The sequence below is a fragment of the Myxine glutinosa genome, chromosome 13 (assembly GCF_964187855.1).
Source record: "Myxine glutinosa chromosome 13, kmMyxGlut1.1, whole genome shotgun sequence".
Classification (NCBI taxonomy): domain Eukaryota; kingdom Metazoa; phylum Chordata; class Myxini; order Myxiniformes; family Myxinidae; genus Myxine; species Myxine glutinosa.
This window is the reverse complement of record NC_136273.1, coordinates 34,855,806-34,865,047: the sequence shown is the minus strand read 5'-3', so window position 1 is coordinate 34,865,047 and position 9,242 is coordinate 34,855,806. Positions and strand designations below refer to the sequence as shown.

Genomic DNA, 9,242 nt, shown 5'->3' with positions numbered 1-9,242 from the left:
TTCAATTTTTCATACTACAAGGTTGTAATTTACCTAAAAGTTGTGGCTGGGTAACAGAAACAAAACCATGAAATTGTTTTTCAAAAATATTGACGTCTTACGGTAAAACAGCCCGTTACCATAGCAACCGTTACAGACGACTCAAAAAATTCTTAAAATCGATGATTTCTCAGGCTGTGTGTGACCCCCAGAGTTGATTCTGGTACCAAAAGATTCAGAATTGAAAGCCAAGGATGATTGGATAGCTTAACAATGTCTGTGACACAATTCAATACAACTTTTATCCCAAAAACTCGTTTTTATCTCAAATGTAAGGCATTTGTTTGAAAAAAAAATGAAAATTTTGCTTTTTAATCATAGGATAATCATTAATCAGAGCTATAGTCAAATTAAATGTACTTTAAATTAACTTTTGTCATTGATTAAGCTTTTTTGTCTCAAATTTAAGGTCTGACATTGAACATTGATAACAAAATAAAAAACCTAGTCCCAATTGTAATCAATGGAGGCCAATGACTTCTTAGTCACAACCTCAGTGGATGTTGCCAGTCCATGCAGCTTCTCCCTGACGCCCTTCACAACCCTGTATAGAGCCTGGAGCTGCGCCTCAGATTTGGGGGCCTTGTTAGTGTTCAAATCTGTGGCGAGTCCAAGTGTCCGCTCTGCTGCGTCATTGACAACTGGGAGTTTGGCCACAACTTCCTTGCCATGACGATAGCTGTCTGAGGTGGGCCACTGTGCAACGGGGAGCTTGACAAAACTGGAGTCAATACCCAAGAGTTCAAACATGCTCCAAGAGTCGTAACCAACATAGTCTTTGAGGGCTTTACTCCCCAATTGCTGTGAGGCTGGCATCTCCTGTATCATGTTATGTGCAGTCCCATGGTACCTGAGCATAGCCCTTCTCATAGTCTGCTTGTCAGATGACGTTCTGTCCGAGAAGAGTGCCAAAGAGACCAATCTCTCTGAGAGGTACCACAAATGGTTTTGTAGCTTCTCTCGGGCCACAGTCACAAAGGACAGAAATTTGGCAGGCCACTTTGTTGGATTCTTTGCGATACTGGCCTCAGCCTTGAGGAGGTTCTTCATCAGGTACATGTCGTTAGATGGTGCATCTGCAGCACTGGTACATGTCAACCACGCTTTAGTGTAGAAGACTGACATGAATGCAGCGAGACTGGTTATGTCTTCCAGCTCTTTGGGTGTGTAGATATCTCCCAGCTGCCAACGGAAGAGTGCCACCTTTATAGTGTATAAAGTCTTGCTCATCCAACGGGCGTGGTGGAATGCCCCAGGAGCTTTGATAGTGATGGTCCTCATACCATCAGGGACAGTCCCTCCAAGAAACAGCAGTGTGAGGTGTGCCAGCTCCAGGTAGTCGTGTCAAAGAGTCTCCTTTGTGCTATTGTCCATCCACGTCTGAAGGAAGGTGATGGTGGCATGTACATGGCCAGCCAGCTCTCTCTGTTGAGCAGACACCTCGACCAATGTGTAGTTGCCCTGGTCCAATTCACTCCAAGTGTTGAGCAGTCGCTTGAACAGCTGTTCATTAGGTCCTGTGGTGGGGCCATACACTATTGAGCAAGACGCCCCTCCAACCAATTCGTGGATGTGGTGCCGACACGCCAGTTGCAGAAGACTCCTGCCAAACTCAGTCTCCAGTCTTACTACGACTCCACTCTTGACCCCAGAGTTCACTGCCGTTGTATCGAAGACAAGAGCACCTATCCTTGATGTGTGCAAGAGCGCCTTGAACGCCCTGATGAATGGTTACAGTAACAACCGAAAGCAGGCATTAAAATTAATGATTGTAAGCTGCTTTTGTTAACTTTTTTTTATTGAAATGAAGATGGCCAAATTTAAACAACGTTATAACAGTTATAAAAACTGGACAATACAAGGTTGTAAAAGACAATTTAAAGTAAATTTAATCTGATTAATGGTTATCCTATGATTAAAAAGCAAAATTTTCAATTTTTTTCCATAAATATGCTTGAAATTTCAGACAAAAATCAGTTTTTTGGATAAAAGTGGTATTGAATTGTGTCACAGACATTGTTAAGCTATCCAATCATCCTTGGCTTTCAATTCTGCATCTTTTGGTACCAGAATCAACTCTGGGGGTCAAACACAGCTTGAGAAATCGTCAATTTAGGCATTTTTTGAGTCGTCTGTAACTGTTGCTATGGTAATGGGCTGTCTGACCGTAAAACGTCAATATTTTTGAAATTTTTTTTCATGATTTTGTTCCTGATACTCACTCACAACTTTTAGGTAAATTACATTGAATTAGGAAAATCACCTCCGATTTGGCCCAGCCTACTTGGCATTGTTCTCCAGAAACGTAGCTTCAATGCCATTCCCGTCATCAAGGCGTCCTAATTCTAGTGGCATCGGTAATTCGTGAAGTTCATTGAAACGTCTGATGTTGAAGGCAATGGTAGAATAACCAACTCAAACATCGTGCCGTTTTGATTCTGCTGGGCATTGCAAACTTTCTCGTGTGATTTTTTGGCACAAAACGCACTTGTTCCAATCCGTCTGTACCTGCGCCTTTGATTGTCCAGGTTGCAATGGATCCACTAGCTGATAACTCTTAGACATTTCGCTGTTCGAAACACCAACTGAAAAAAAAGATAAGATACGATAACAAGTTGCTTGAAGGCAATGGTAGAATAACCAACTCAAACATCGTGCCGTTTTGATTCTGCTGGGCATTGCAAACTTTCTCGTGTGATTTTTTGGCACAAAACGCACTTGTTCCAATCCGTCTGTACCTGCGCCTTTGATTGTCCAGGTTGCAATGGATCCACTAGCTGATAACTCTGAGACATTTCGCTGTTCGAAACACCAACTGAAAAAAAAGATAAGATACGATAACAAGTTGCAATAAATAAATAAAAACTTTATTTAATTTGCTAATTTGCACTTTATTTAATTTGCTAATTTGCACTAATTTGCATAAAAATGATACGTGGGACATTTTTTCAACTATTTAACATAGCAAATCATTTTCTACACATTTTTTCCTATCTATAGACACCAATGAGAAGTATATTTCGGGGGGGTGCACGAGACCCCTATCTAGCCACTAGACTAAAAGCGGCCATTTTGTAAAATGGCCGCCACGGCTACCATAGGACGTTTTCGCGGTGGGTCCATATCTGGAATTATTCATTAGACTATTATCTATGACTGTGCCAAATTTCATGCTTGTACGTATAAACCCACAATTGTTACACCTATCTGCCTGACTACAATGCTTTCTTATTCACCTCTTCTGAATATAATTTATGTTTATAACTTCTTATTCCATTAATCTTTCTAAACTCTTCTTTCTTTGTTGTTAAACAGTTATAATAATCCTTAAAGTTTATTGTTTCTTTAATAACATTTTTCTTTACACCTTTTAACTTCTTATCAGTCTTTTCAACGTTATTCACAATGTATTTATAAGCATAAGCCTTAGACCTCAATCCCACAAATTCACTCATGACATTTCCTCCTAATTCATCCTTAAACTTTCCAATCACCTTTTTATTTTTAGAAGAGAACAACTCACTCTCTGGACTGTAATTACTAGTGTCATAGATATTAATGTCCTTTTTCATGTCTGAATAAACATCATCAGTATTAATTTGCAAAATAAAACTATCTGTATCCATATAAAGTAGATTAACATCATTTTGATATTTCTTCCTCAAGTTATTATAAAAGTAATCATACATTAATGACTTTGATAAATCAAGAATTGATGTTCCAATATAAATAGGTTTGTCCATTTCAATACTCTCTTTAATCAAATGGATCGCACAAAAGTTCTCAGTAAAGACCTCAGCTCTAGTAAAACTCGGTCTATTAATTAATTTTGATGCTTGTTTCCAAGATGTTGATAGTCTGATATTTTGTCTTTTCCTCACATTTTCCATGGTCTTACCAAAGACCGCATTATTCATCGATTTATAAAAGTCTTTCTCAAAATCTGTTTTTGACTCTGTTCTTCTTTGTGTATTAAAATCAATGTACCCCTTTAACCAATGACTTTGATTGAACTTTAGAACCCTATGGATCTTCTCTACTCTTAGACCTTTTGATAAATATTGTCGCAAATTTCTTTGGTGTAGAACATAATTTTTCTTGTTATATAATGTAGTAAGTAATTTTTCTGTTGATTCACCTATATTAAATGATTGTTGATAATCACTTAACCACTCATTCTTTGGACTTTCCTTTTCACAAGCAAATGGGAGATTTGTGTAGGTTATGAAGTTCCTCTGGATATTTCAAATCGACCTCAAAATAATAACCAACCTTTGAATCATCCAATTCTTTTTGTGTAGAGATACATACATCTTGTAAAACCTTTTTGTAATCTTTTTCCTTTACCCATCTAAGTTTTCCATAAGGAAGAGCCTGAGACATTGCCCAGCCATACAGGTTGTTCGCATCATAATACATCAAGTAGGAGCTCTCTACCGATGGATCATAATTTGGAATGTACTTGTTATTTGCTTTAGCATATCTCTTTGAACAGACTTGTGAAATTCCTCCTCTCTTTGCCTTTTCAATCATCAAAAGCATATCAACATCGGTTATCAAATCCAAAGCTTGTTTTGTCATTTTCAACATCGCACACCAAGCCAATCCAGGAGCAGTGTAATAGTGAGCAGGATCCAATCCATATCCAGAATGACAGATTGTTCTGAAAGCCTCAAACACATCAGCCAACAAAAGCACATCAGTTTTGAGGTATAAATCGTGATACTCACCAAGATTCTTAATGTTATATTTTTTCCAAACATTTTGGGCGTGTACATAATCTTTATCAGATATATGACTATTTTTTTTTTTTTTTTTTTTTTTTTTTTTTTTTTTGTATACAAGGTCGAGGCTCGTGAAAGAGCGAACATTAATCACACAGAAAGACAAACCGACACATAAAACATATAACATAGGGAGCGGTAGACAAGATGGGGAGAGAGGGGGAAGGACACAAACACAACATTTGAGAGCAGGGACCGAGAGACATGGAGACATCGAGAGATCTGAGAGAGGGCGAGGGCTTTGGGGGGGGGCGTGGGAAGGGGGCGGTGGGAGAGGTATAAAACATATGGACACTGCCAGGACTTCCAGGAAAGAAGTTGGAATTTCAAACAAGGTGGATCTGGGGTGAATTAGCGGGGGTAGAAAAGATCAAGGTTTTGGATGGGGGAAGATAAGAGATGGTGGTGAACAGCTGTTTTAAAGACCTGGAGGGAGGAGTGGGATTGAAGGGAGTGAGGGAGTTTGTTCCAGAGGCGGGAGAAAAGAGGAATGAAAGAGTGAAGGTGAGCAGAGAGCCGAGATTTCGGCAGTTTAACCATCAGAGGGTTGCTGGCAGACCTTGTGCGACCTGTAGGAATATTTGGGGGACAGAGCACAGAGAGAGCTGGGGGTGCAAGGCCGGAGAGGAGTCGGTAGAAGACAGAAAGACCACCTACCTGCCTGCGGTGAGTGAGTGAAAGGCCCTCAGAGATAGCTTCATCGCGGGAGATTCCAATAATTCTGAAAGCTTTGGTTTCAACAGCGTGAAGCCGAGCTAGGTGTGAGGCAGGAGCACCGGCCCATAGGGGAGAACAGTATTCCATTGAGCTGCGGATGAAAGCCTTGTATGTGGTGAGGAGCTCAGGTGTGCCGAGGAAGGACTTCGCACGACGGAGGATGCCCAGTCGGCGACTGGCTTTGGAGGCCAGCTTGGAAATGTGGTTTTCCCAAGAAAGATCATGGCAGATAGTGAGACCCAAAATCTTGAGCGACAGAACTTCTTGGAGAGGATTGTTGAGAAAGTAGATGGGAGGGTTGTCCAGTCGATCTTTTCGGAGAGACATAGTAAGAGTGTGAGATTTGTCAGGATTGAAAGACATGTTCCACTTGTTTGACCAGTCTGTGATTTTGTCCAGGTCTTCAGAGAGTGAGGAGGCAGCAGACTGCCGATCTGAGGGAAGAGGAATGGAGCGGCAGAGAGTGGAGTCATCAGCAAAGAGATAGAGAGGATTTTCGAGAGAGTCAGAGAGATCATTGATGAAGACCAGAAAAAGCACGGGGCCCAGAACACTGCCTTGGGGAACTCCAGCCTGAACAGGAAGAGGAGATGAGAGAAACCCATTCAGGGCCACACGTTGACGACGACTAGAGAGGAAGTCCGCCAGCCATGCGTGGAGATTTCCATGGATACCAAAGGAGGAGAGTTTGGTGAGCAGAGCGGGGTGCCAGACCGTGTCGAAGGCACGTGATATGTCGAGGGAGACAGCTCTAATTTCCTGTTTGGCATTGAGGACGACTCTAGCACGCACTCGTCCAATCAGGATGGAGCGGTATGGTCCCCGGATCATCACTGCCCGCAGTTTTAATTAATTTTACTTTTCTCTTGGTCATATAATTTTGAAGACATGCGTGTCATGATAGAGGAAATGTTTGTTCTGTTGAACGGAATAAATGTTGTTTATTTGTGTGGGAGTGTATTTTTGTGTATTTCTTGTGTATTTTGGATATATTTGGATATATTATACAAATATATAGACCTCTCATTATTTAATTTGTTATAGAAATTTTCTTTTAAAGGAAGTTGTGTTTCATTGAATCTCTCAAATGAGTCCATATAGTCATAGGGGTAAATTCCCTTTTGTGTTAGAAAATCTTTATCTGAAAAATACTCTGAAAGACATGGAAACTCTTTAAGATTTTGAACCAAGTTAGCCAATGGACTTGCCATGAATTTAAATGTATCAAGAAATCTGATATGAGTAATAGGAGATGTGTGAATTGTTTTTGTGAATGAAATGTATTTCTGATCCGTGTTTGGAATTGCTGAGATACTTCCAGAAGTCTTTGAGAGTTCCTTGATAAATAGATGTGTATCATAATGAGCGTTGTTATGAAGAAAAACAGGAATGAAAGAGGGGAGTTGATAATTAATATTACAACTTTGATGAGCCGGACCTCTATATTTACCAGTGAGATGACAATGGTCTCTAACCTTTAGACCTTTACCAATTTTCTTCTCACAAATATGACAGGCAACCTTTGGCTGTCTAAATTCTCTTTTTTCTTTACTTGTTAAGGACATTGGTTTATTGGTTTCTCTCATTATTTTGGTTAATCGAACACAGTCTTTTTCTAGTCGTTTCACAAACTCCTCTGGGGTATTTGAGCCTCTATACACCTCTGACTTGTTATATTCATCACCAACGGATGATTTGATACAATAACAAAAACCACAAGGAGTATGTTTTTGATATTTATTTGTGTATGATTCTTTTGGATCTGGAGAAGCAGTATCAATTTTTTCGAAAATACTTTCAAAATCAGCATATATAACAAATGGATGCTTTATTGTTTTCTTTTCATCTTTGAATGTGATCTTTGAGCCTTTTTTAGGCATGTTGATTACCGTTGATTTATGTTCACCACAATAATTTGAATGTTTATCTAATCTTTCTTGTGCATGGAAGAAGTTAAGACAACGCATACAAATATATATTTTATTTGTTCTTTTACATACTTGTGGTTTTATTAATTTTGTAATATCTTTGATGTATGTATAATGTGAATTTTCATCTGAATTAAAATATAGAAGATTAATATGAGTTTGTTTACAATTGTCAGAAAGCTTTAAAACCTGAATGTTGTTTGTTTCTGTTAGACCATAAACATTAACTGATAAATTATTCAACTTTTCAAATTTAGGAATATCATTTAAAGCCATAGGAAACTTTAGATCTTTCGTATTTAATGTATTCTCTTATTTTTTATAATGAGATACTCTTTCATCATGAAAATGTGGAGGATGCAAGTGTGCTAGAATAGACCAGAGAAAACATTTATTGTCTTTATTTTTGATATCGATAACTGCTTTTCTATTTTTGATAACACTTGGTAAATCAATGTAAGAAGAAGCTTTTAGAGGATCTGATTTAAGAATATGAATGTCTATGTAAATAATTTTTCCTATATTGAATCCACTTCCTACGATTGAATTATCCACATCTTGCTCTTGTTTAATAAGTTCATCATAGACTCCTGATGTTTTAAAATCTTGATATGAAGATATAAAGTGTGGCTCAGTTCTCATGTATGGTGTATCTATAACTCCTTCGTCCTTTGTCATTTCTAATTTTACTCCCATATAAAATTTAAGTGGTTTCATTTCTTTTAGTGTTTTTTCAATCAACGTTTGAACAGCAGGTTTAACTATTTCTACAGCATCAACTATAGACTCTGGTTCAGGAGGTTTGAAGTTAAAGACTCTTATTTTAATATGTCCTTTGAATGCGCCATCAGAGTTTTTAGTTGTGATAAAATTTGATAAATGTTGATTTGTTTTAAGATGTATTTCGAAGCCTTTCTTGAGGATATTTTTATTACAGGCAGAACAGTGTTTTGTTTCCTTCTGAATAGGAGATAGTAGGTGAAGTAGATTAAATGTGTGTGTTAGTTTTAAGGTGTCTTTTGTATTGTTTATATTCTTGTTCACAAACGTCGCAATACGTTGCTTTGATCATATTTATAAAGCAAAATTATACTTAAAGTAAAACACCTTTTTAGAGGCTTTTAAAAAATATGAAACTGTGCTTAAAGTAAAACACTTATAGAAGAAAGTGCCTTTTTACAGGCTTTTTATATATGAAACTATACTTAAACTAAAACACTTTTTCACTATCATCTGAGTCATAACTATCACATGAATACTGAGAATCATACTCAGTCATCAATAAAGCTATTCTCATAACTATCATTTGAGCACAAACTATTAGCATCATAACTATCATCTGAGTTCAATGAAATACTATCATCACCATCGTCCGAGTTCAATGAAATACTATCATCACTATCGTCCGAGTTCAATAAAATAGTAAAATCTTCACTGCTGTAATGACTCATATTTAATTAGCAGGAAAAAAATTCCCATCAACATCTATATACTTTCTTTCATCAACAGATTCAATCTCTACATTTTTAATATCAAAAGTTATCTTTAAATAATCTCTAACTATCATAGAACGAAATGACATTTCACCAGAAATATTAACATCATTCATTTTACTTAGATCTACACCCTTTGGATTATTAAAGTAAATACAAATTTCTCCACGAGTATTGTTGATGGTCTTATCATTCTTTTTCAAAGTATTGCGATCGATCACTTTTTCAAGCTTTGAATAAATTGCCAGGAGTAGAGGAGAAACTTTTGTTAGATTTACTTT

At 37.6% G+C, this 9,242-nt stretch overlaps 1 protein-coding gene across 1 annotated transcript; it reads right to left on the bottom strand.

Annotated features, from left to right (window-relative positions):
• Positions 1-453: 453 nt before the first annotated feature.
• On the bottom strand, positions 454-8,108 carry LOC144888659 (uncharacterized). Its single transcript, XM_078767310.1, has 2 exons — positions 6,561-8,108; positions 454-4,837 (listed from the first exon to the last, which is right to left on the bottom strand). Exon 2 carries the CDS (start codon positions 1,318-1,320, stop codon positions 484-486), a length of 837 nt encoding a protein of 278 aa, XP_078623436.1. The 5' UTR covers positions 1,321-4,837; positions 6,561-8,108; the 3' UTR covers positions 454-483.
• Between the last annotated feature and the right edge of the window lie 1,134 nt (positions 8,109-9,242).

Coding starts and splice junctions, on each gene's coding strand:
- LOC144888659 (XM_078767310.1), bottom strand. CDS start 1,320: ATGAGGACCATCACTATCAAAGCTCCTGGGGCATTCCACCACGCCCGT.